Genomic DNA, 26183 nt, shown 5'->3' with positions numbered 1-26183 from the left:
TAAGTGAATGAAAGTCTATGACAAAATGAGCCCCTTCTCTTTCGGTTTATACGGTCGGTAAATGTTTCCCTGAGGAGTTGATGGTCTCAGGCGCTAGTTTCAGGTTTTCCCATTTAGAATAAAATAGATGATAACGCATGGTACACACACGAGTGTTCACTAGTGTGATCGACAACTACCGTCGTTGGACATGAGCTTGGCTGTAAACTGACGCTGCCGCATCATCTTAAAGCTTCAAGAATGGGAGTTTGTTTGACTATGTCGACTTTTTTATACACTTCTATGATAAAAACGACTGTGTGTGACATTGTTATCAACCACTGAGCTATTAGACAAATGTAATCTACAATTTTTGGATGCACTAGTTTGCTTGAATATACTCCTGCACTAATGAGTGCTTCTGTTGTACTAGTCTTAGGTCTTTTGTGTGTGTGTGTGTGTGTGTGTGTGTGTGTGTGTGTGTGTGTGTGTGTGTGTGTGTGTGTGTGTGTGTGTGTGTGTGTGTGTGTGTGGCCATGAAAGAGGTCAGTCGTCTGTCAAAACACACTCCTCCATGCCATCGGACACTACTGTCTGTCCAGCCAGACAAGTTTATTAGTTTGTCCTAAAAAATACAGCCTTGCTTCCCTGGACCTCTCTCACCCTGACCAGCTCCCAGGGGCCCCCTGGTATGAGACATCGCTAGCCCACCAGCACTGCCCTCCCCCCTCCTTGAAGTCATAGAGGCTGTCCAGATGCCTGAAGGCAAACATTTGTTGATTGTCGTGGGTCACATTTGTTTGGATTGCAAAACTTTGATGTCAAATTGAAGAAATAGAGTTTATTTAGGTCTAGTTTTACAAAGTGTCATACAGTTGTGTCGAGCTTTCACAGATGTACATAATGTTGTTATAAGTTATTGTACCTAATTTCATGGCCATTATTACACCGTACGATAACTCGAAGTTTTTTTGAGAATTGTGTTGCTCAGAATTATGTATGCCACTATATAAATATTTTTTCGTAGATTAAACGTCTGGACGACTAAAATTGTTTATTTTTCAGCTCATTTGACTCTTGATTTGAAAACGGCGAGTGTGTGTCCCCAGTTTATTTTTGAAAGACTCTCAAGGCGGCTTAAATGTGCCCATTAAAATGTATGATACACTGGATGAAAACAAAAATAATTAAAAAGAGGCAAACGTTTTCATCAGGGGCTGCGTCATTTCAGAAAGTGACACGAAAATATCCCCATGCTTGGTCGCAGTTTTCCCCTCATGTCTGTCGTACACTTTCAGCCTCCGGGGCGACACAGAAAAGCTCCATTCATCCAACGTTCCATCTCAAACTGTAGGGAGAAAAAAAAAGCCATTTTTTATTTCCTGTCATTTGGGATTTCCTCCTCTACCCAGTGTTTTGTCAGACATCAAAGTCAATTTACGGGTAATGGCGAACAGATTAGCTAATTTGAGCAAACCCGAGCGCTTTGATAGTTTTGACACTGATCTGCGTGTGTGTACGTGTGTGTGTGTGTGCATCGTGAGGGCCCTGCCTGTGTCACATTACAGGAAGGACACTGCTGAGGGGCCCCGGCAGTTTAAACAAGGGGCACGTTACAATGCTAGGAGCGTGAGTTTTGCACTTTGACATGTAATGACAGATCGTTTCAGTGCACTGAGCCAAAGCAAACATTGTCCTCGCACACAGCTGAAAGATTTCGCCCCCACTCGGATGATCCACCGTTTTCGGTTGCCTCTGTGGACCCAGAGCAGTCCGCTTTGTGATTTCTAATTTCAGTCATTACAGGCAACTGTCTCGTTCTTAATGAATCGACCAGCTTCTTTCTGCTACGTTCATTCCTGACGTGACGTAAATCCACATCGGATCGCGTCCAAATGTGTGTCTGTTCTTCCAGTGTGATGAATGAGTCTCATTGAGGTTCACATCTGTCTCATTTGCAGATTCATTTCCCTCGTGAACTCAATGTGAACATTTGTGATTGTGAGAAATAAAACATGAGCTTAGTTTTTTGTTCTCTAAACCTTAATTCAGTTTGGTTCACATTAGTGATGTTTTGGTTGACATTGTTTGCTTGGTGCGCTCTCTCAGAGAGAGAAAGTGTGTTTCTTTAAGTGTTTTTTACATTTGACAAAGAAAACCAGGAAGTATTTTACATTTTTTTTCATTTACAAAAATCAAAAATGACAAATTATCTAAACAGTTTCCGAAATATGTGTGATATTTCTGTTAATGAATCAATTATTCATGGTATTGAGGATTATTTAAGGTATTATTTTTCAGGTTACCTTCTGTACCTGTCACTAAACACAATTCTGGACAAATTACAACTGTAATGTTATCATTTTAGTCTGTGCTTGGATCAACTAATCATCATACAATCAAATCTGCCTTAATGTGTTCACGTAAATGAGATCTAGTTAGCTACACTGACCTGCTGCGACTTTGCCAAAATATTGACAAACAACTCATGGGTTTAAGATCCTTTTTAAACCTAAATGACAACATCTAATTACAGCATCTGATGCTTCCTTGCCACCCTCACGCTGAAAGCACCTCTCACATGGCCGTCCCGTGTCTCCTGTGATGTATCGACAGGACAATAAGCGCCACGCGGTTGAGGTGTTTTCCTGTGAAAGAGATATCGCTGTCTAAATACTTCACAGGTATTTCCTCCGCCTGGAGGGGACACGGAGGTGGAGGGGGGGATCAAAACAAAACCGTGGTTTCATTTAGTCACGGAGGATTAGCCCACTTTGGGCCGTGTCATTTGGACCCATCTCCTCTCTATTTCCACAATACGACCGTTTGTTTTGGCTGCTTTTGTCATGTAATGTTTGTATGATGTGGCACTACAGAGGGCGGATAATGGCCCTTCTTTATCAGGTGTTTCTCTTCTCAAGAGCTCTTCTTTTTATCTCGACACTCCATTGTCTGCGGTGACCTGAGAGTAAGTGTCTGTGTGTGTGTGTGTGTGTGTGTGTGTGACACAGGCAACCGTGATGTTCAGTTCCGGGGTCTTCTGGATGGGCCTGTTCTTCATCCCGATCACCTCGCTGGTCTTTGACGTGGCCTACAAAGTGTGAGTCTTCTTCTTTTGCTCTGCTCGCTGCTCATCACTCCTCGACAAATCTGAGACTTTCAAAGAAGTAAGGCATTTTCAATTCTGTGAACACTCACTCCACTGGAGTCGTCGCTCTCTGGTCGACGTCAACTCGCAGCAGATTCAAGGCGTCGGGAGCAATTTGCAAAGCACGGAAGTAAAAAAATGTCCTCATGTGTGCGGGGTCGTTTGAATCAGTCCGTCAGGGGTTTCTTTGGAGGTTCTCTTATGGGGAAAGCACCTGTCATGTGGTTATGATTTGTTTTATGTCATTGACAGGGTGAAGAAGGTGTGTTTCAAGACTCTGGTGGACGAGGTGCAGGAGCTCGAGGCTTTATCCAAAGACCCAGGAGCAGTAGTGCATGGAAAGAGGTAAAGGCCCACACTGTTTCACCACTCCTTTCTGTACTCGCCCCCTGGTCGTAGCCTGAAGTTTCCCATATTTCTTTATCAAGCTGTTTTTCAATGGTGATGCTGGATGGTCATAATGGCAAGTAAGAGATATGACTCTGGTGATAAAAACAATTATGCTTAGGGCCTCCAAAAGCTATATTTGATTTATTTACTTTTGATTGACTACATTTAGCTGGTTGGTGAGCTTATACCCTCCGGGGGGGGGGAGCAGTCTGCTCTTAGAGAAAAGCAGGGAAGCATGTAAAATTGCATCTCCGCCTCGTCTCGGTTTTGGGTGTCTTAATAAACCCCGGCCGGCCAGATTTCTTCATATGAGAGCTGCTCCGTGTAAAAGTCTGCCAAATGATCTACAAAACCCCACATTGTTTGCCGGACGCGGCCTCGACAGCCAGAGGTGAAATGACGCCATGCAAGCGATTCATGTCACAACCGGTCAGATTCAGTCCAAAGAAAGCGTGGTACCGAATCTGATATTGTCGTTGAGTATGTGTGCGCACTAACCCGACATTTAACTAACCTCACAAATTGTCAACATCTTGAGAGACGAATCCATCTGTAACCTCCACAAACTCTTCAAATAATCACAGTTTCTTCCCTAATAGTATTCCCATGTCGGAGAGAAATGTTCAAATTGCCGCTAAATTGCAGGAGTTTCAGTGTAATGTCAGTAATCATGTCACAAGGCGAGATGCTCCACCCCCCCTTTTTTTCCCCCTTCCCAAAACACTGAACGTTTCCTTTTAGAGCAGCAGTCGTCTTATATTAAAGCCATACATTATAAAACACCTATTAGCTGTAGCAGGTCTGCTCTGCTCTGCTCTGCTCTCTGGGGTCTGAGGCCTGCAGCAGGCACCGACACGGAGCAGATCAGTGTGAGATCTCCTGCCGGCTGAAAGTGATCCTGCTGCCTGGCCACTGTCCCAGACCCAACACACACACACACACACACACACACACAGAAATAAAACACAGATGCATGGGTGATTTTTGCATATTTGCACGTAAAGACATGGAGGTATGTGCAGTACATGTTAGCTTTACTGTACCTGAATGCCTTCTGGTCATCATGCTGTTTCAGATATTTCTCACGTACATAGTTTCTCCCGTCGAGTCTCCAGAGTCTCGACCCCCCTACGTGGTGTTTGTACCAGCAGGTAGAGCCGTTTGGCAGGTCCTTCCACTCCGGAGGTGCTTGGACAGAGTCATGATGTATGGGTCATTAAATGTGCCTGTGGTGCTCAGCGTGTCGCTAACACATGCCCCCTTTTCCCCCCTCTGTGTTTGTGTGCAGTTTGACGGAGAGGGCCCAGCTCCTGAAGAACGTCTTTAAGAAGAGCACAGTCAGTTTGTACCGGTCCGAGTCCATGCAGCAGAACCTGCTACGTGAGTTTCCCCAAAACTGCTTCCTTTCTTTCTGACCACACCTCCAGGCGGAGACAGTTAGTTTATCCACTTTAGATTCACTCCCCTTGTCAGGGGGAGCACATCATTATTCCTTTTTCTGTATCTCCAGAGTAGCTCATCCGTCAGCGGTTACACTCGGCCCCCCATCTCTCATCTCTTCATAAATACATTGAGCTTTGACAGGACTGGATATCAAATGTCCACTTTCAAGTATGAAAGCCTGTGAGGTAGCAGCAGATGACAGGGGAGTATCTCTGAGAACGAGCTAGCCTCGTTCTACACTTTTTATTACTGTCTGTTCACGTGACGGGACGACGACGCTACCAGTGATTTCTATTGATCGGATAAAATGAACTTACTACGAATTTACCGTGAATCTCCTTCCTTCACCCGTGGCTCCAACATGCTTCCTCTTCAGGCGCTCACGCACAGATCAACTGTGCACATTTTGCGCCTAACGCTGTTCTTTGAAGGCGTTGTTCATGTAAAACGTTCCCGTACTTTTTTGACTTGGGTCGTACATTTTTTCTCTCTGCTTATGTTGTTCTCTGCCGTGTCCGCCTCACGTCACGTGAGCTACACAACGCGCGGCGTCGGTTCTCTTCGTCCAACGAATCGATTATTAAATTAGTTGCCGACTATTTTAATAATCGATTTTTATCGATTAGTTGTTGCAGCCCTTGTGTTCTCTGTACTTCATCTCACCATTATTCAGCCTTCTCCACCTGGAGACTGAAGCCAGTTCCATCAGTTAGGATGAGTGTTTACCTTTAGATGTTCCTTTAAATGCGTGCAGTTTATAAAAATCTAATTTGGTCACACAGAGATGAAAAGATTTATCACTTTGATATCAGCAGCGCGTGGATCTCAGCTCTGACGCTCGTTTGCATGGGTTTGATTTTCTTTCTGTTCATTTTTCTCTTGTTTGTCTGATCAGTTTGCTTTTGTTTGTCTCATAGGTTCAGGTGAGACCTTTTGTTGTGTGATGCTTTTTTTGTTTTTCCTTTATTTTCATTATTCAAACCTTACCACGTTTACATCTCCATCCCGCCCCCCCCTCCCCCCGTAGCTCCCTCGTAGATGCCCCTCCCCTCTCTCTCCATTTTTTTTCCATGTTTCCCCCTCTCGACTTCCTGTCCTCCCACTCGTGTGCCCTGAGTTGAGTTTGAGTAGAGCGAGATAACGGTGAAATGATGAAATGTTGCGCTGTTATTCCCTCACTATGCACTCGCCTCAGCGGGGTCCTTTGAACTTGCCCGCTGGCCTCCAGGTACTGACCGAGTCATTTGACACCTGAAGGTGAGTCAGGAGTCAAAGGTCAAGAGTGGAACCCTGTAGGGAAGTTTAGGTGGTAGATCGTAGAAGTTGTGTAAAATAAACCTGTTTATTGTTTTCATGTTCATTTCTTTTTTAAATCTTTAAAGGAACAGGCTGGACATTGTTTTGAGAAAATATTGCTTTCTTGCGTTCCATGTCATGACTGATGCCACTTGTATGACAGTAAAAACCAAGTTAGAGACTTTTAAAATACATGTACACATTAAATTGGTCAGACTATGTGCGTGTTCTGGTAGCTGGTACACAACCAAAATTCGACCAACTTTATGCTCTGCCCTATCAAAGAATTTGACGTTCAACGTGCTACTGACTAGTCACCAGCTAAACCAGAAACTGCGTTGTACCAGCAACCTAAACAGGAGGTGTTTTGTCCCATTTGTGGAGAAGAAAAGGACAAACTTCATTCAATGAATCGTGAAACTACAAGCGTCGTTCGACCTCGCTGTACAGGAGAGTATATTGAATTATTAGCTTTTCCGCAGCCTTAGCTTTGTGCCTCTCTTTCAATACACTGAGACATAAGTTCTTGAAACAGGTGGTGGCTGGTGATCACATCTTGGAAAGTTTTTAACCTTTAAATTACTGTGTGTATGTTTTTTCATCCAGATGTTTAGAGGAGTGTGGGGGATTCTGATGTTGTTAAACCAACATGTGGGTTTTTCCAATAGTCCCCATGATTTGGAAAAACCCAGATGGAATTTTGGTCTGTCAAAAGAAATGCTGTCGATGCTCTGTGTATCAAACTGGGTGTAGCAGCGGCTGTAGCGACCAAGGTAGCTCAGCTTAGCGAGACATTGCGTTGAAAATGAATAATATCCTGCCCACAATCACCGCTGTAGTGCTATTATTAGCACACCATAGTCCAGTTATAACGTTCATTCATTCATTACCTACCACTTTATCCTCCACATGAGGCTGCTGGTGCCAATCCCAGCTGACACAGGGTGAAAGGCGAGGTACAACACTGGGCCGTTGTTAAAAACACAATATTTAACAGATTAAGTAACTTATTTTTATTTATTTGTTTTAATACTTAATTTTTTTTTTTTTTGCATGGATTGTAATACACAGACATTTCTTTTCAAACCATATAAAACAGTCACATTTTATGAACTTTTACACAGTTTGGGAGCGGAAACAAAGTGCACAAAATAGCAGAAAATATCTCAAGTATGTCAAGAGGGGGTTAAAACGAAACCAAAATGCAACCAATAATAATCGATATATGTATATACTCACATACTGTACATACACGTAAAATAAACAGACAAAATAAATAATACTAAGTAAAGGGAAGAAAATAGCAGGAAAGTAACTTATTTTTTGACTATATTTAGCATAGATCTGATAGAGTGGTGTCAATCATCGGAAGCAAGTAAGCAAATTTTCCCAAAAATGTTAAATTATTTAGTATTTTATTTGTGTTATTTTCTGTATAAGTTGATTTGTGTGAGCCTGTTTTTGTTTTTTTTTTAACTTTATTTGAACCTCCTTTCAGACGGCTACGCCTTCTCTCAAGACGAGAACGGAGTGGTGTCTCAGTCCGAGGTCATCAGAGCGTACGACACCACCAAACAGAGAACCAACGAGTGGTGAGCTGACGGCCTTCTCGCTCCCGGGCCGGCCAAACCAGGAGCCACAGCAGACGTCTACTGTGGCGGGTATTTCAGTCTTAACACAGAGAGAGAGAGAGAGAGAGAGAGAGAAGCAGAGGTGCGAGCACTTGCCTCCACCTTGGACGGGGATTTTTTTGGACATGGACAGAAGGGGGGAAAGTGACATTGTGTAATTTTTTTTTTTGAAAACGGGGAAGGGTGGGAAAAAAAGACCAACAAAACAAAGGAATCAACCGTGTTCACTATCAGCTGTAGTTGTGTTTCCAGCAGACGTGAAGAGCACTGTGCTTTCTTAGCAGTCTGTGGTTTAAGGTTTCTTCACTGATTTTCTCACGGCGCTCGTCACAGCGGTCGCGTTGCCCGTCTATACATTTGAAGAAAAGACGGTCGCTGAGCAAGAATCACTTAATCCAATTGAAATCAAACACTGTTATCAACCGAGTCAAATCACTGGACGATCGATTATTATTATTATTATTCGCTTTTGAAAAAAGATTCAAACTTGTGAGAGATTGCCAAAGAGCAGTCGTGGATACAATCTTCCAAGTACTAGTGAATTCGGGAAAACTCCAAACCAAATGTAATCACTCCCGAGTGTTTTCCAGCACTAAACGGACCACATCAGAGCCGATCAGTCATAATTTCACTTTATTATTTTTCTTCTTTTTTTTTGCACTTACTGAAGCATCGCTTGTGTAAAAGCCTTACATTTTGCTCATGCCTTCATCCACAGGTATATTTTTAGGTTCACATTTAAAAAAAAAATGTTTTTAGACGCCGTCGTCCTGTCCTGTCTTTTTCCACCGTTTCACAGCAGAAGCGCTTGCTTCTGACTGACAATGGCATTCCATACGTCACCTCTGTCTCAACTCTCACGATGGTGCCTACATAGAACTTCTCCCTCCCTTGGATGGAAAAAAAACCACACCACATATAGTAGCCAAGAATAGTTGAACCACGCTAGTTTAGACCAGTCGCTCCACACACACGGACAAAAATCACTGTCTCCCCCTCCCCCCCCACCACAGTATTGCACTCGTAATAGTGAAAGCTGCAGAGTCGCAGGTCTGTTCCTGAAAAGGTGAACGGGTGACGATGGTCTCGTCGGAAGCTTAAAAGTCTTGATAAGTGTTTTCCCCTTAAAATGGAGATTTTATCCTTATAACATAAGTGCCATTATCTTAAGGGAGAGAGACATAATATTAGCCAGAAGAAAAAGAAAAAAAAAGCTCCACGACATTATCAAAACTACTTTGTCTCTATAGTTATTTCGTGGATTTGTATTTTTATATTGGAGATGTATGGATTTTTTGCATCGACTGGCTTTGTAACGACTCGTCCGTGTAACGTTGGTTTTTTTCTCTCTTCTGACAAACTGGCAGGTTAGAGTAGATGGAACGAGGAAACTAAGCTTTCGTAAATGTCTCTCGTTATTATTATTATTATTGTTGTTATTATTGTCGACATTAATATCGTTCTCGCTTGATTTATTTATGATTGGCCACTTCACTGTAACGTCTGCGTGATTGCGTTCTTCTCCCTATGGGAGATCACATTTGTTTGGGCAGTGCAAGTGTGAGTCGGTTTATCGCCTGCATGTGCATGTGTGCGTGCGTGCGTGCGTGCTTGTGTGTGCGCGTGCGTGCTTGTGTGTGTGTGTGTGAGACCTCAACAAAGGACAGATTCTGTGTATGCGCTGCATGTCTGTGTCCATGTTTGACAGGGAGCGTCTTTGATGTGTGCGAGGGATTCGCTTCAGTTGTTTGTCTGCACGACTCCAGTTATAGCTATGGTGTACTACTGTGTGCTGATGCATGGTTTTTATGGAAGAGTGTGTGTGTGTGTTTGTGTATGACTGTGTGTGAGTGTATGTGTGTGTTTGTGGTCAAACTCCCGACTGTGAGAATTTCTGACGCTTCGCTCGCTTCAAACAAGGAGATGTTGCTCAATGCACTCGATGTACCTTTGTCCAGTAGTGGATGTTTGGTATAATCTGGTTTTGGTAAATTATTTTTTTTTAGTGTACATGGCTGTTTTAATTTTGTTTTTCTTTATGCACAAGTTCTTTTGCGTTAGTGAGGGGTTTTCTCTGCTGGTCTTTAATGTTTCAAAAAACTTTAACTGGTCGTCATCTTGTCCCAAAACTTTCCAAACCGCTGAATGTGGATGTCGTCGTCATCGTCGCCGTGGTCGTGGAAGGCTTGACTGTTGCTTACTCTTTTTCCAGAAAACATGAAAAACACACTGTTGTTGTCTGTGAAAGTCGTGGGCTGCATGAATGGATAAACACAACCAACTTGTTTCTCCGGTGTGTTAACTGTACTACTTTTGATTCTTTCTCGAGTGTTGATCACTTTTACTAAAGAGGAAAAAGAAAAAAAAATTGCACCTTTTTAAACCTTTTTTTGTTTGTTTGTTTTCGACATTCTTTTTTCTGTCGTTTCGTTCGATGATTGTTCTGCATGTTGGGACTGCAAACGTGTAAGTGTTGTCTTTTACTGCCATGAAGGACACAATGAAATAAACTTTACAAACGATGGAGGAAAAAAAAAAAAACAAGATGTGAACATCCTTTTTGAATTCTTGCGTATCGGAGTAATCGCCTCCGCGACAAACAGGACAGAGAACCCTAAACAGGAAAAGGCAGGGAGAGACATGACACTGCAATTAAGGAAATTATTTGAATAGAGTCCTTATTTATTATTGTGACCATGTTTACCTTCCACTTTCATCCCTGATCCCAAACAGACACAAATATGGTCCTACGTGAACCACGTAGACGCCGACTTCACATCCAGACCATTTTTTTTTTTACCTTATTTATCAAGCAGAACTACTGTGTTTGTTGACATCATTGTAAATCATATATCTTTGGGTTTTCTGTGGACCGTCGGTTGTAAAACAGGAGGAGCATCTGCGTAATCCGTTTACATCTAATAAAGGTGTCCGTCAAAAAAATAAACGCGAGCTCGAGAGCAGCTGCTGGATCTGTTTGCCGCCGTTTCATCCCCTCGTGTCCCTCGACTCCCTGCAGAGAGAGAGAGGCTGTTGTCTTGCTCTAAGACGCTTGTGGTTTTCCTTTCACTGCGGCTTCACAGTAAAAGCCTGCCCGCGTTTGTCCACGTCAGAGCTTTTATTGTGAAAGCACCAAGAAATACGAAATATTCCTTTTGCTGATTTATTTACGGTTGTTATTTTGCCTCTGATCCTCGTCAACAGAAACAACGCAATATTGTTTGTTTGCTGTCCTTTACCTATAAACTAGTTTTGTCATGTAATACTATCAGACCTGACTGTGGGAGCGCTTGTGTGTATACATCAGCAGTGCAGGAGAGGGTGGCGGGGGGGAGTAAGCGTTTACGCCATCAAACTGCTGAACAGCAAGACTTTCTGGAACTTTTTTATTGGCTGCTTCTTTTAGCCCTTGGGTTACCGAACCTAATTTTGAACCGGCCCAAGCGGGAAGTAGAGGAAGTATGGATATTTTGCTGGTGTTGTTTACTTCCACTGGAGTAACCCAGAATAAAGTCCTCCCACTTTGGTTCTTCTCAAACTCAGAAAGCCCCAATATTCTGAGACTCCAGAATGGAGCCAGAACCAGAACCGCGTCTGTCTGAAAGCACCATTTGTGTTTTTTCAGTGACACTCCAACCTGTTTGCGAGAGGACAAAAGTAACGACTGTGTTAAAGTAAAAGTAAAAGAGAGAGCCTTTGGTGTGAGGAATAATACTGGGAGAGACTTCCATCTTCCTGGATAACCTGGGGAACAGACATTTGAAACTTTCTCTGAAGCCTGGCAAAGGCATAGAAGATTAGAGCGATCCGAAAGATTTAGGAAGTGTCACGGAAACATGTTCACGAGTCGCTGTGTTTTCTTTTTCGCGAGCAGAGAGTGTGGAATGTGACGCTCGGCAAGTGTTAACAAGACCTGGGAAATCTGATGAATACTAATCAGAGGGTTGTGTCTCTGTGACGGGCGGATGAAAGATGAAAGCGGGACGCTCTGGATGCAAACGTCCTCGGACCGAACGCAGTCGAGATCATCGTCTTTGTGGAGATTTTGCTCTACCTGAAACCTCTGTTTCTGGGCCACGAGTTGTTTCTAACACTGTGACCGTGCCATGCTCGTTGAACACTGACAATGACTGATCTCAGCGCCGCATTCCTGCTGTGAAGTCTGGCGCAAGACTGAGCGACAGGTAGTGAGACGGGGGGCGGGGGGTTCCGGTTTCCTGTCAGTCTGTCTGAGCGACAGTGAGTGTCATGTTGAAATGTTGCACTGTCCCACTGACTTCTTGTCACAACGGAGCAACAGTAACCAAGAGACATTTTTATTTTTAAAGAGACATTTTTATTTTTTTTTTAAATTGTGCCACATTATATAAAAGTCCACATCTCTTACAGTTGTATATATACACGTGTAAATGACGTAACTTCACTACTTATGTGTGAACTTAGGGCTGGGTTTTTACCTCATCTCGAAAACCATGATCTCATGGTGGTATCGGATTTGCGGAACCTAAAAGAGAACATCTCATCAGCTTCAGGGAGCCAATAAGCACCATCTCAGTAACTGAGATCTAACGTGGGCAGGGAGTTAAGACCAGAGGAGATGAGAACGTTGACGGTGCACGGAATAAATACAATATGAGAGCAGGAAGTTGACCAGGCCTGCTAAAACTAAACCATTTTACTCAAATGTATGGTTGAAGAATTTAAGTCCATATTGTGACTGTATTGGATTTGTTTAATAAATACCCAGCCCTAGTTGTGTATCAGGACTTTTGCGATTGTCAAAAAAAACCCACAACAAAATTCCCTGATTCCCAGTAAAAATCTCACCGCGTGTGAGCAGAGTCTTTGAAGGAAGGTACGTGATAAACTGGGCGAGATTTATACGGTGTGGATTCAAAATAAAGACCACCATAATTCTGTTTACAATACGATATAAAAGTGCGTTAGATTGTTGGTGTCTCTAATGGGTGCGTTTGAACTCTGAAGGGGTTTCCGAGCTGCTGCAGAAGGCAGCAGGAAACGTTTTCAGGCCACATGTTCAACCACAGCCGCGTTTGTTGCACTTAATCGCTCGTCCTGCTGTCGAGCTGCTGCGTGTCCGCTCAGCCGGCTGCGGTCTCCACCCAAACACCACCCGGCTGTGTCACGGGTGGTGCGTTCGTCCTCCGCCAGCTCACGCTCTCCAGCTAGACATGTCATAAATCCCTCTACTTCCTCTCACGGGAGAACTGTCAGCTCTGGCCGAAGTCGGCGAAGCCCTTGGCTGCTGCTGCTGCTGCAGCGAAGGCGTCGGGCTGCAGGGGGAAGAAGTACTGCTGAGGCAACAGGAACCCGGCGCTCTGGTGAGACGGCTGATGAAGCTGCAGCTGTGCATGCGTGGGGGGCAGCGGGTGCTGCATGCCCGCTGACATGGCAGCCGGCGGGGACATGTAGGGAGGAGGAGGTGGTGGAGGCAGAGTCTGGGGCATGTGTGTGGGTGTGGAGGCCGAGGAGGAGATGGTGGCAGACACCAAGCAGCTGTGCTGCTGCTGCTGCTGCTGCTGCACCTGACCCCCAAGAGAGAACCTCCGCATGGAGCTTCCTCCTCCGGCCGAGCTGGAGCTGGTGGTGGCCGTGCTGGACTGCCGCGAAGGGGCTCGGAGGCTCGGCGGAGCCGTGGTGAGGATCATGGGGATGGTCTCGCCCTGGCAGCTGCGCAGGGAGAAGCGGATGGGCTGCTGCGTCGGCTGCTTGGGCCTCAGGCAGGTGCAGCAGTAGACGGCCACCAGGGAGCCGACCACGATGAAGGCGATGAAGATGCTTCCCACCATCAGGAAGGGCACGTAGATGGGCTCTGAGGGGAGGTCAGCATCAACAGGAAGAGTATTAACTACATGTTCATACACTTCAATGCACAATATGTCATTTCTGGGTCTCTCAATCAAAAGATCTAGTTTTGCGACATTGGGAAGCAGCATGGGATCATGGGAATTGTTGTTCTGTTGTCTCGAGTGGTGCAGCTCAACAATTATTTGTTTTTGTTTTTTCCACAAACATGGTCCATGATAGACGGTAAAGCTTATGGTGCCCAAAATTAAACGGTTCCTTATCGAATAGAAATTTGATATGGTTTTGAAGAGTGCTGGAGACTTTTTTGGATAATGTAAGGTCACTCTTAACCAGATATATATGAACATACATACAGTACATCTTTAAAGGCTTCTCTTATGTTACCACAAGATACTGATCATTGTGCATTTTTTTAAAAATCCTTCATTATGCAATTCATTTTTAGAAAACACAACATTCCCGCTGAAAACTCAAACGTCTCCAGTTACAACTCGATAAAGCTGTTTTTTGCTCTCTTGAGGAAACCAATGTTTATTTATTTTAGTGTGTGTGGGGGTAGGAAATTACATTGAGCCTCAGACCTAAGAGCTTAACCATTTGGGAAATTTAAAGAAAACTAGTTAAACCTTTGACTTAAAGTGGCCTGTTATTGGTTTGACGCTTGTTGAATGAGCTTCTGTGGATTCTTCACTTGTGCTTTCAGGATATAGTTTAGCCTTGTGCGAGGAAACAGTCCCTGCTGACTGATGCATCTGACATTTTTGTTGTGACATGTGCTTGAAGAATTGCATTTGAGTGAGTGACAGGCCGCCAGGAGAAGCGCCTCCATCTTCCCTTTGGACACTGATAACCATCTGCAGCTAGCCGAGGTCAAACGACGCAAAGCGAGATAAAAATCGGACTCTGGAAACTGGACACTTTGATTAATACTGGATGGACCTCAGACCTCAGACATTTAGTGAAACACGTGCACACATGAAGACACTGAATGTTTCACGAAAAAGAGGTAGGTTTTGAAACGGGGAACTTGTTTTCTTATTTTAGGACACATCAGTGTCATCTTATCCTACAGAGACCATTACAGCATCGTGTTAAACTTGTCTCCTCGGTGGAGACTGTGTTTCCCAAACGTTTAAAAGATGACAAACCATCACAAGCCAATCCCAAATTAAATTTGTGAGTAAATGTGTGCACAATATAACATTTTTGACTCATTTACTGCAAATTCTGTAAGTACCACATCCCCAAAAGAGATGTTTGATAAATGAATCACTTCTTTTTTTACCCATGTGATGCAGCAGATTTTTTTGGATACCCATCTGTGGCTCTTAATATGTGCCAGTGAGCAAGGCATTAAAGTGTCTTTGTTTCTCTCTGTGGAGGACAACCTTCCTAAAGTTCAATCAGATCAAACCTGTCATGAATCAGATGGAAATGATGTGTAAATGTGGGGCGTTTTTTGATGATTGATACGTTTTTGGTGCCTTTACCTACACGTTCTGCTGCTGTGTTGTTCTTCATGGGAAGGAGACTTTACAGTTCACAAATATATTAATCAACACTTTATTCAGCACATAATTTGTTGTCTCCCATGGATCAAAATAAATGTGCGCACAATTTGGTGCGTTTTTAGGACTAAACATGAGCAATATTATGGTGCTTTAAAGGGAAAAAGTGCCTTTTTGTGTGACCCTTTGTTGCAGTGACGCCAGAGCAGAGCGCTTTGAAGAGGAATTGTGTGGAAAAGCGCAGAAGAAAACAGAGAGTGGGAACCTACGCGCAGCAAACTCCGTGTTCTCCACCTCCCTGTCGTTGGTGCAGCTTCCCTGGTCCAGTCGTGCGTCCGCGGCGGCGCAGCAGTAGCGCAGCGCGCAGGAGCCGCAGCACACGGTCGCGTCCATGGTGTCAAAGTCCTCCGGACACTGGAAGCCCTCGTGATAATTCCCATTCGTGTCCAGCCAGCCGTGGCAGTATTCTCCCTGCGCGTCCGATATCCGCAGATTCCAGGTCAGATAACCGAGCAGCAGGCAGCTCAGCAGGCGCACCATCCCGGCGAGCCGCTGCAAGTGAGCTGGACGCTTTCCCCCCCCCCCGAACCCGCGTCCTGTGGACTTTTAACACCGTGAACGGTCTTAAACTGCGTCAGCCCGGGTTATTTTAGCTCACACGCTCTTCATGGAGATGAAGTTACTGCGAGAAACTCTGCGCAAACTTATGTCACCTTCATCCTCTCACTCTTCAAAGTTGCTGAGGTGCACGTGACTAAATCCTTCATTTGAAAACGTTTCCTCTGATCCAAACTCAGCAAAATAAGAACCAAACTCTGTCTCCTTCTCTGTGGCCGTGGAGCAGCAGCAGTGGCTGAAGTGTTCGTGCCGCTGCAGCAGGAGTTGTGTGCGTCCACTCCACTGGAGATTTGCTGCTTTTGTGTGAGTCTCTATGGGTGTTTACGCGCGCACGTAACCCCCCCATCAACAGGACGTGCGCGCTCACGACGAGCAGCGGTAAGTGATGGCAGTAATTACTCGTCATTATAAACCGTGAAGGTGCCCAAGATAACATGCGTGAAATATCTGAATTCGTCATGTTTAGGTCAGAGAGATGTTGTTGCTCTGGAGACACAGAAGCGACTAATCTGAGGAAATGAGTCAAGATTAAGATTAACATACATTTGTATTCCATTTTGAAACAAAAATGTCTACTTTTATTTCATTTACTGTTAAAATTGTAAGGAAGGGAACAACCTACTGTGTGATTTATGTTAAATGAACATCCAGGTGATTTGTAAAAGTAGGAAAAGTAAAACTAAAAATAATCTGTTTGTGTATTGAACCATATTGAAGCATAGAACCACAATGAAAATCACAGACAGATTGAATATAGTTTCAATAAATCAGAGACAAATAACTTAAAGATGGGTACAAATCTTTACGAGTAGCATAAAATAATTTTTTTTTTAGAAATTTAAAAAAGAAAAGGGTTAGTCAGAAATTTTAGGGGAACATTTTTCATGGTGATGCTTTTTTGTTGTCGTTTATCAAATTGAGAGATTTACACAAGGATGTTAGTTCCAGTAGAAAAAAAAATCCCCTTTTTCTTACTTACTATTATGTTGTCGCTTTGATTACCTCACTTCCTGTGTCTAGCACAGGGGGCGGGGCTTTTTCACCTGTTTACGGAAGATTCGAGAAAGAGGGCGAGTTTTGGCTCCGTTATGTTCTGTTGACTGTTATATACTGTATTTGTCTTTGTTTTGTGTATCATATAATTATTATTCTCCAGTTATACTCTGTCATGAATAGTTGGCTTTAACAAACTGCATTAACTTTATAATGGACGTTTTGTTAACTGTAACGCATATGTCACAGTTAAGGGTCAACTTAGCCTGGTAGCAGCGTTTAGCATTCAGTCGCCACAAATGTTTGTATTTCGTGTTCCATCCTGCAAAACAACCTAACTTCTTAACTATGTATGTGTTTTAATTCTTCAGGCAAATATCAGCTTGACTGCTCAAGTGAGTAAATACATAATTCTTATTTCACTGTGTGTCCCAGTCAAAAAGGACCTATTTCTGCCAATAAGCTCGCCTAAATGTCAAACACTTTCATTTCCTTACATAAACATTAAAAACAAAACAAAAAAAACCCCCATTACATTAAAGTGGAACTAAGCAGTATTGTACCCCAATTTCATAGCTCCTGAGTAATTGTGATGGTTAAATGGCTTGTTGTGGGGATTTTGGGTGGCTGTCCCAACTGCCCCCTACTGTCTTTGAGAGGAAAACCAGCCTTACAAGATCAGGGCCGTTGGGCAGTCAGCTTTTTAACAGGACCCCTGACTCGGATTAGGGCCCCAGGTCCTGCTTTGTCCTCCCTGTTGCTTCTAAAACCACAAATATAGCAAAAAAACAAAGTCTATACACTTTGTTGTGGCCATTGAGCTCATTTTAAATTGTTAATAGATGTATAGTCTACTGTCATGTGTCACACACACATGTAAAATCATTTTCAAAGCCACTGACCTCACACCTCCACATACGCATTCATATAATCAGCTTCAAACTTCAAGTTTCAATATTTATTCACTCATTCAGCCTTTCATTATTGGCTCGCTGCCACGTTGAAGTCAACACACTGTGAAAAATATTGACCCAACACTTGCATGTGTGTCTTCAAATCACAGGACTGCAAAAACCTGTTGAAAACCACAAACTTTTAATGGCAGCAGGTTACTTTCCTCTCCTCCCTCAATAATAAAAGACCTCTGTGGTTGTTTTTATAACCCATAGATGTGGCGCCTCCTTGTGGCACTGCAAAGTTCTAAGCCTGTGGGCAACAAGACAAGATAACGATTTCACATATAAGGTCAGTTATAGCATAATTATAGACCAGTTATATATTTTTGTATAGAGTTATAAATTCTATATGTAATTTAGCATGTTGCTGGTTTGTGGGAATTCATCAGCTAGTTACTGGTTAGTTAATTACTAATATGACATTATTTATTTGAATCACTCTATAATTAATAACTACTCGTTCTGACCATTTATTTTCTCTGCATGCCCTTTTAATATATTAATTTGTACTATTATTATTATTATTATTATTATTATTATTATTATTATTATTATTATTATTATGCCGCTATATTAAGCTCTAAAATTGTTTTCTTGTTCAGCTGCTAAATTGCGCGTTGATGGCTGCGTGGACGTGGATGTGGGCTACAAAGGAGGCAGTGGCGCACAAGTCCCGCCTGTATTTCCCTCTGGAGGAGTCTCAGTATCTGGGGATTGGAGCTGCGGGTTGTCAGTAGCTGAAATGGCTCATCCTTAGCTCACACACATTGTGTGTGTGAGAGAGAAACGAAGCCAGACAGTGACGGATCTGATCTCCCTGCTCCCTTTAACTGCCTGTCACACCGCACAGGCGCGCAACAACAGCCACCTGCAGCCAGCCAGCCATCCATCCACCCATCCGTCCATCCGCTGTCGGGATGGAGAGAGAGATGCAGCCCGCAGATGAAGGACCGTGCGCCCCGAAGATGTGCCGAGAGGAGCGCGGTCCGTTCAGCACTACGAAAATCTTCCAGAGCAAACGCTCGGCGGGCAAGTCGCGCGTTGACAGGTCCGCTGTGGTCGAGGTACCTCTGTTTGGCGACGGACATCACTTCACTTTTCACCCCGAGCAGCCTCATCATTTCCAGCCGCTCCATCTCCGTCATTACCAGCAGCAGCAGCAGCGCCTGCAGCCGGTCCACCAAGCCAGCGTCGCTATCAGCAGCAGCAGCCAACAGCATCACCCGACGCCTCAGCAGCAGCGTTTCCCATGTGAGGTCAGGCCCAGCAGCAGAGTCCCGACATCCACCTCAGTGGTGGTGGCGGCGGCGGCGTCTCTCAACGCACAGCAGCGACGCGCTAGCGGCGGCGGAGCGGAGCCCAGATTCTCTCCAGACTGCACCCACGGCATCAGCTCAGGTCGGTTTCAAACTTGTGCACAGTGGGTGTGATGAGAGCGGATTCTTCTTCTTCTTCTTTTCCACATGTCCTCACATTGCCCCGATTCATGTGCGTGTTTTGGGCTATTTTGCTGCTCAGTTAAGAGTCAATGAACTTGAATGGAAAACACACCAGTGTCCAATTAGCAGAAGCATTGTCTCTTTTGTTTTGTCCACATCACCTGAGATTTATGTTTGTCTTCCGCCTTTTCTCCTCTTTTTCCTTTTTGTCAGCAGTGATTGATTTGCTGCTGTAATGAGAGCAGCCATGATTGAATCTCCAGTGTGCATGTGCAAAAATTACAGTGGGTAATTGTCTGTCCATAATTGTGTTTATGTGTGTGTGTGTCTGCTGTTGAAACACATTACTCCCTGCTCATTTCTTCTCCTCAGCTGCTGCTGTTCATTAGAAACCTGTATATCTGTTGAGGAGGTAGAAATGTGTTTCCTGTGTGCAGGGTGTGAGTCCATGGGAACATGAACATGAAAGCTGTGAACCCTAAATCCTGGCACTTTCAGAATTTGTCTCAACATTAGTTATTTAATCCTCCAATTAGATGTCAATCTCTTTATTGTTGTGTTTTAGCACAGTCTCAATTTGCTGCCACTTAAGTGTTCACCATGAGTCAGGTTGCACTGTGGCCCTTTCTGGAACTCGCCTACATGTGAGCGGGCAAATGTGTGCATTAGTGCTTTAATGGCAGTTCAGCCCCCTTCAATCTGTGCACACTAATGTAAGCGTAAACCCCAGGTTTGAGTGAAATAACAACACAAACTGATATTTCCCCTGCTTCTATTACACAAGACGTAATTCCTACTAAACAACCCATCGCTCCGTAAACCAGCAATGACACATTGAAGTGTTTTGTCTGCAAGGCACAAGCAACATAATATCACAGACTGATGATATTTGCACCCAGGTGTCTGTAGGTAACAATGCTGCACCCAGAGGAAAATAGTCACATGGCAGCTATTTGGCTATTTGACTAAAGTGATACCTTGTTTTGTTAGTTGTTATGGAAGCATTGATATATAACACACAAAATAAATCATCCTGCCAGTTATAACTTTACTGACTTATTATTGTGAGTTTATCTTCTATAAATTCAGTTTTTGATGCCAGTTTGGTTTGGATTACGAGAAGTTTGAGTCAGAATAGTCCCTTTCATAATGTTATGTACCTGAGTTTCTTCCGTGTGACTCAAAATGTGGGCGTAAATGCCAACCTTGGCTGCCAGTCCCAGGTGCAGACAGCATTAATGGCTTCACACACCTGGGTGCAAGTACCGTCTAGCAAAAAACACACAAAAAAACCCCATTGATGTTGTCCTCATGCAGAGAAACATTGGGGACTTGGCAATCATTTCGGCACACAATAGCACAAATTGCTTTGAAAAGCCGTTCCCAAAGAGTTGTGATTAAAATAAATGGGGCTCATAAATTTGCCTCTGCAGAGCGTGTTGTTTTTTAATGAAATTTTATGAGGCTCTCAGCTCACAGTGCCACAGAGCTGGTGAGACAGGAGAGGAGAGGGGGGGGGGGCGGCGGGGTGAAGGGGAATGATATCAGATACATCTCCACGGGTAAACAGAGACAGCACGCATATTAATAAATGCGACACATCTGCACCAGGCAGATAGACACGTCTGAGCGAGTGGCAACGCAGCAGTTGTAGTCGAGAAGTCATTTTGTCTGTGTGTGTGTGTGTGTGTACATTTGTGTGCGTTGTTGTGTTTGTGTGAGTCTAGTGGTCTGATAATCAGTGTATGGAAGTATGTGTGAGATCATCTCACTGAGACGTGCCCAGACTGCCAGGGAAACCATACACGGAGGCATGTTTTCTGGACAATAGCTGCACACACATTTTCTCCGCTTGGCCGAGTTTGGTCACAACAGATATTCCGACTTCACAGTTTATTGACATCTGAATGAATCGACACAATCAGGCCGACATTTATATCAATAAACACCAGAGCGGACTGAGCGCGTTGCTACTGTAATGGAAAGCTTTGCCTCAGCGAGACGCGGTTAAAAAAAAGAAGAAGAAAAGAGGAAAACAGAAACTAGTGAAGCATAAAAATCATTCACATTGTCTCCGTCACTGTGCATTGGGGCTCTGCTTCCCTTTGCCCCATATTTCATTTCACCGTACATTTCCCAGGGAAATGTACTACATGTTTGAACCAATCTACATTTATTTACCAGCTTTAGATTCATTCAGTTTACTTTTTGATTTATGTGCAGTAAAAACATCGTTCATAGTTCAGAGATGATAGATGAGGGAAGAACATTAAGGAAAGAGCAGCAGGGAAAAATCCTTCCATCTAGATAGATGGATAGATAAGAATACGAGTTAGTCAATTATGTTTTATGTCTGACTAGTTTGTGCAATGTCCTCTTATTCCTTCTCACCATAATTGAGCAAACACAATCTGCTGATGAAGTTAACTTGTGATACAGTTAAAGGCTCTAAAACAGCTTCTCACTGAACCAGTCAGATGTTAAATAAATATTAAGAAATATTGAGCTTTGCTCATGAAGAGTGTTAAAGAAACCATTTTTTTTAATGGGCAAAAAAACAACAACCATCACATGTTAAAGCTCGGAAACATTTCTCATATCTGAAGCATAAAAACACTTGCATCACTTATTTGTTACATCTCAGATAGTGTTTGCACAGTGCATAGAGTGTTTGTCATATTGATATTGAAGAAAATCATATTGCGATATACATTGTTATTGTTCTGTTGCCCAGACCTTGGTGAGTGCTTTGTCTTGCTGCTGATTCCAAGGTTAAATTTGAATCTTTTCATTACCTTTATCACTGAGGAAGACAAACAGGCCAATGTGATTATATCATGACAGAAAGCACTCAGAGAGTGTAGTCCTGTGCCACAGCCACTTAGTTTCCCTCATCACCACCAAAATGTTATCATTCATTCCTTAGGCCCTAACCTACATTCCCAGAAAATTTAATCAAAATCTGTCCTCCAAACAGACAAACAAACAGAAAACGTTTCATAACCGGAATCATAACCTTGTTGGTGGGGAAAACAATGGCTGATATCTACATGAGATTAATTCTGTTTACGTCATTCTCACAGTCTCCTACATCTCGCTTTCTCCTCTTTGCTGCAGAAAACCGTCTCATCTTGGATGCCTTTGCACAGCAGTGCAGTCGAGTCCTCAGCCTCCTCAACAATGGCCGTCTCCTGGATCCTTCGTCCTCCTTTACCTCCAACATCAAGCTGGAAGACACTCAGGGGCTTCACTGCTCCTCACTAGGGAAGTCCAAACCTGAAGAAAGCTCGTCCACCACAGACCCAGAGGAGGAGGCTCAACAAAGCCATTTCAACCAACAACAGACCTCTGCCGTTCTCCGCATCTTCACAGACTCCCTACAGAACTACCTCTGCCCAAAGCCTCAGCCTCAGCAGCAGCAGCAGCAGGTGCAGCATGTGGCTGCAGGTCTGGAGGACGAGCAGTGTCCATTAGCTGAGCCCGGTTCAGGGGCGTCTCCTCCAACTCACACCATGGGAGGCTGGGGCTCGCCGACTCCGTCCGAGTCCTACGGCCACCCGTCGTCCACGCTGCCCGAGGAGGACGAGGAGGAGGAGAACTGCTGTCCACGCTGCCTGGAGCTGGAGCAGGAGGTGCTGTCTCTGCAGCAGGAGAACGAGGAGCTCCGCAACAAGCTGGAGAACATCCCAGGTGGAGTAATGAAAGCAAAGACCTTGCAGGGTTTAGGTTCTTTATTAACTACTCAGCAATGCTGAACTGTTTTCACTAAAGTGGGTGGATTTTTCAAGATTGTTAACTTTTGGTGGGAAAATCGTCTTTGAGCCGATATAAAATCATTCTAATTAGAAATGACTACTTCCCTGACATGAAAATAAGTCATCTGATAGTGACGTGCATATACATACATCAAGTGCTTATTCAGAAAAATCAATTTTGACATGTGTGGAGTTAATCGATTGCCTGGAAACAGTAGGAAGCTTCAGTTCTGCCTGTTTTGTAAACAAACACTGTTTTTGCTGCTTGACCTCAGATATTTCTCCACCGCTCGTACACCATTGATTTAATTTCCCTCTTCTCTCATGTCTGTGACTTTCATTTCTTTTAGTTCATCCCCCCCATGGAAATCAATGCTTTGTGTGAGATTCCCATTTAACCCGGGTCTAATATTAGTCACACCCGTACCGCTTTTAAATATTATATACCTTCATATACCATTATATATTTATATACTAATACATTTTTTAAAGATTTTTAACCTTTCTTTTAGATGAAAAAAAACAGAAAATATGATCCATTTTTACTTTACTTCATGCAAAGTATTTTTTTGTGTTGAATTATTACAGCCTCGGATATGTCAATGATTAGCAGCAAAAACTCGTGACAGTGCCACCTAGTGGAACCATGTTTTTTCTCCATATGCCGAATATGGCCAAACATGACACCATCTGGTGTAGAGTGAAAGCCAAGACTGACACCCAGATATAATGAAATGCATATATTGTGCTTTAATAGAAGAAAAATAATGCAGGCTCAATGGGTTTCAATGGCACATTTTTTGCGCTAAACGGTATGAGTGTAACACTTTACTCAAGGAGCTGAGCTGGAAATAAGAAGATGATACACAATCTAGCCATCCCTGTAAATTTTGTTTACATCATAAACAAACTGCAAAAATAATCAAGCATGTGTTTCCATATGTTTAATGGAAGTGATCTTCGAGTATGTTTGATCTCACATTACCCTACTACTCCATAGTGCCACCAATGGAAACTTAAAGGTAAGGCTACAGCTTAACATGAACAGACACAAGCAATCAAACTATTGATGCTTTACTAAAAGACTCCTTCAGTTATTGTTTAATTGTGCATCAGATAGGTTGTAACTTTTGCTTTCCTGGTCACATTATTTTGTGTGTGTTTGTTTTTTAAAAAAAATACAGTTCCCTGTCAAAATGTTCTCGACTACTTCAAGACTGTTCTGGATTTTCACAACCAGCTGATCCAGCCTATGCCCGAAGAGCAGCTCACAGAGGTGAAGAAACAGCTTCCCTTACAAAAGTCACAGCTCTGTAAAGTGTGTGTGTGTGTTATAATTACTATCACATTAAAGTGTGAAATAATATTGGTAATGAATTCATTTATATTAATCTCTGTGTCATGAATATATGAACTTAAAGCAATCTGTCTCTGCAGGAAGAAGAACGGCAAACAGTCTTCGAGGTTGGTGTTTTCATTTAAACCCGCATAAAAATGTTTTTATGCCGTTTTGTTACATTTTTGTCTCTGAAACCAAGAAAATGTGGTGGCACATTATCAAAATTGACACTAGATGGTGTCCTGCGTAGCCTGAAAGAATAGTCACACAACATTACGCATCATTGAAAAGCCCATTTCAAAGATGATAAAACATAAGACAGTGCAGTCAGATTTGGAGTAAGAGTGAACATGAGGCTGCATTATGAATTCAAATTACAAGCTTGAACTGTGGTGTGGTAAAATCACGGAACAACCTGAACTGTCCTTGATGCTCACATCCTCTCTGCAGGGCAGTAAACAGCTCCTGGAGAACTATCCTCTTTTCATCACTAATAAGCAGTGGGACGAAGCCGTCAACTCCTCTAAGAAAGACGGCCGGCGGCTGCTACGTTACCTGATACGCTACATCTTCACCACAGACGAGCTGAAGTTCTCTTGTGGTTTGGGCAAAAGGAAGCGTTCAGTCCACTCAGGGGAACCGGGCCTGGAGAGGCGACCGCTCAACCCTGTCAAAGTCAGCTGCCTCAGAGGTACGACGTTGATCCAGGTTTTACTTCAGTCTGAAAGTGTTTGGACGATTATTTTACACTAATTTAAATGCTCTTCATCTGTGGGCCCCTCGGACTGTGTTGACCCGGGCGACGTTCGAGCCGATTTAGCAGGAGAAACTGTTACTTATGATGCAGACCATCAAAACCATCAAAACTTTCTTTAGTTTGGAATATAAATATCTGTAATCGCTATTTTTATTCAACCTCTCTTTATCAGAGTTCATCCGGATGCACTGTGCCTCAAACCCAGACTGGTGGATGCCGTCAGAGGAGCAGATCAACAAAGTGTTCAGCGATGCCGTGGGTCACGCTCGCCAGGGCCGAGCGGTCGGCACGTTCCTGAGCAGCAGCTGCAGCAGCACCAGCAGCCTCTACATGGACAGCTTTGACGGACATTTGTCACAGGACGAACTGTATTTGAAGGGCTGCCAGAACGGTCAGTCAGACTGAAGTTACAGGGGAAATGAAGAGACAAACGCCAGATATGTAGCCGTACAACAAAAACAACAACATATCCCAAAATCACTGACCTTATTCTGTCACTTTACACAGTGAAGAAAACATTCCAGAGGAACGTTATATATATATATATATATATATGTATATATATATATAGTATATATATATATATATATATATATATATATATATATATATATATATATATATATATATATATATATATATATATATATATAATATAACTGCAGTCCTCTTTTCAAACTGTTTTGTAGCCTTTTGCCATTTTTTTATAACAAATATTTTGTTGAGTGTTTTAAATTTAAAAGAGTTTAAGTCTTCCATTTGCTGCTTTTTTTTTAGTGGTTTGGTGTTTTAGGTTTTGGGGGATGGAGGTTGGTTTGTTCACACAGTTTTTGTTTTTTGTTTTTCACCCTTTACTCGCACATTTTAAAGGTCACCTGGAAGCTGAATGTGTTCAGAGACTTGACAATGCAGCCTCCATCACCTCCATCATGGTAAGTCAGCGTGGCTGATGAAGCACCTTTTACTTTTTAGCCTTCTTCAGTGAGTGCCTCTGGGAAAGTCATGATTTTTTTTTTCCTATAGTTCTGCACTATGTGTCCTCACGTTTATCTTCAAAAATGCATTTTAAAAGGCACATTTTAAATATTTTCCAATGTGCTCA

General features: G+C 43.2%; 3 protein-coding genes across 10 annotated transcripts in view; 2 read left to right on the top strand and 1 right to left on the bottom strand.

Moving 5' to 3' along the window:
* Positions 1-8654, top strand: part of atp8a1 (ATPase phospholipid transporting 8A1) — an 89382-nt gene extending 80728 nt beyond the window's left edge. For 6 of the 7 annotated variants that reach the window (XM_044040225.1, XM_044040227.1, XM_044040223.1 and 3 more), the window contains 4 exons: positions 2991-3079; positions 3380-3472; positions 4806-4897; positions 7755-8654. In XM_044040225.1, coding sequence (XP_043896160.1) covers positions 2991-3079; positions 3380-3472; positions 4806-4897; positions 7755-7852 — 372 coding nt within the window. In that variant the 3' untranslated portion in view covers positions 7853-8654. Of the gene's footprint in view, positions 1-2990; positions 3080-3379; positions 3473-4805; positions 4898-6155; positions 6218-7754 lie in introns of all 7 variants that reach the window. The other variant, XM_044040228.1, reaches the window with a different exon arrangement.
* Positions 8655-12211: 3557 nt separating this feature from the next.
* shisa3 (shisa family member 3) lies at positions 12212-16145 on the bottom strand. Its single transcript, XM_044040233.1, has 2 exons — positions 15494-16145; positions 12212-13720 (listed from the first exon to the last, which is right to left on the bottom strand). Exons 1-2 carry the CDS (start codon positions 15762-15764, stop codon positions 13119-13121), a joined length of 873 nt encoding a protein of 290 aa, XP_043896168.1. The 5' UTR covers positions 15765-16145; the 3' UTR covers positions 12212-13118.
* Positions 16146-16174: 29 nt separating this feature from the next.
* On the top strand, positions 16175-25610 carry LOC122778380 (BEN domain-containing protein 4). 2 transcript variants are annotated; one of them, XM_044040230.1, is made up of 9 exons: positions 16192-16220; positions 17207-17230; positions 18005-18080; positions 18394-19189; positions 22348-22920; positions 24170-24261; positions 24423-24449; positions 24775-25015; positions 25254-25610. In XM_044040230.1, the coding sequence occupies exons 4-9, from the start codon at positions 18709-18711 to the stop codon at positions 25484-25486; spliced, it is 1647 nt and encodes a 548-aa protein (XP_043896165.1). In that variant the 5' UTR covers positions 16192-16220; positions 17207-17230; positions 18005-18080; positions 18394-18708; the 3' UTR covers positions 25487-25610. The 2 variants fall into 2 exon arrangements, with proteins under 2 accessions (XP_043896167.1, XP_043896165.1); XM_044040232.1 differs by lacking the exons at positions 17207-17230; positions 18005-18080 and having other exon boundaries at positions 16175-16220.
* The last annotated feature ends 573 nt before the right edge of the window (positions 25611-26183 follow it).

The sequence above is a fragment of the Solea senegalensis genome, linkage group LG12, assembly GCF_019176455.1.
Source record: "Solea senegalensis isolate Sse05_10M linkage group LG12, IFAPA_SoseM_1, whole genome shotgun sequence".
NCBI lineage: Eukaryota > Metazoa > Chordata > Actinopteri > Pleuronectiformes > Soleidae > Solea > Solea senegalensis.
Note: the sequence above shows the minus strand (reverse complement) of the source record. Positions and strands in the feature narration are given on the sequence as shown.

Bases quoted from the DNA above. Each gene is read 5' to 3' on its own strand.
- shisa3 (XM_044040233.1), bottom strand. From the start codon at position 15,764: ATGGTGCGCCTGCTGAGCTGCCTGCTGCTCGGTTATCTGACCTGGAAT. The intron at 13,721-15,493 runs GTAGGTTCCCAC...ACCTCCCCTCAG, and splicing joins GAACACGGAGTTTGCTGCGC to AGCCCATCTACGTGCCCTTC.
- LOC122778380 (XM_044040232.1), top strand. From the start codon at position 18,709: ATGGAGAGAGAGATGCAGCCCGCAGATGAAGGACCGTGCGCCCCGAAG. The intron at 19,190-22,347 runs GTCGGTTTCAAA...TCTTTGCTGCAG, and splicing joins CACCCACGGCATCAGCTCAG to AAAACCGTCTCATCTTGGAT. The intron at 22,921-24,169 runs GTGGAGTAATGA...AAAAAAATACAG, and splicing joins CAAGCTGGAGAACATCCCAG to TTCCCTGTCAAAATGTTCTC.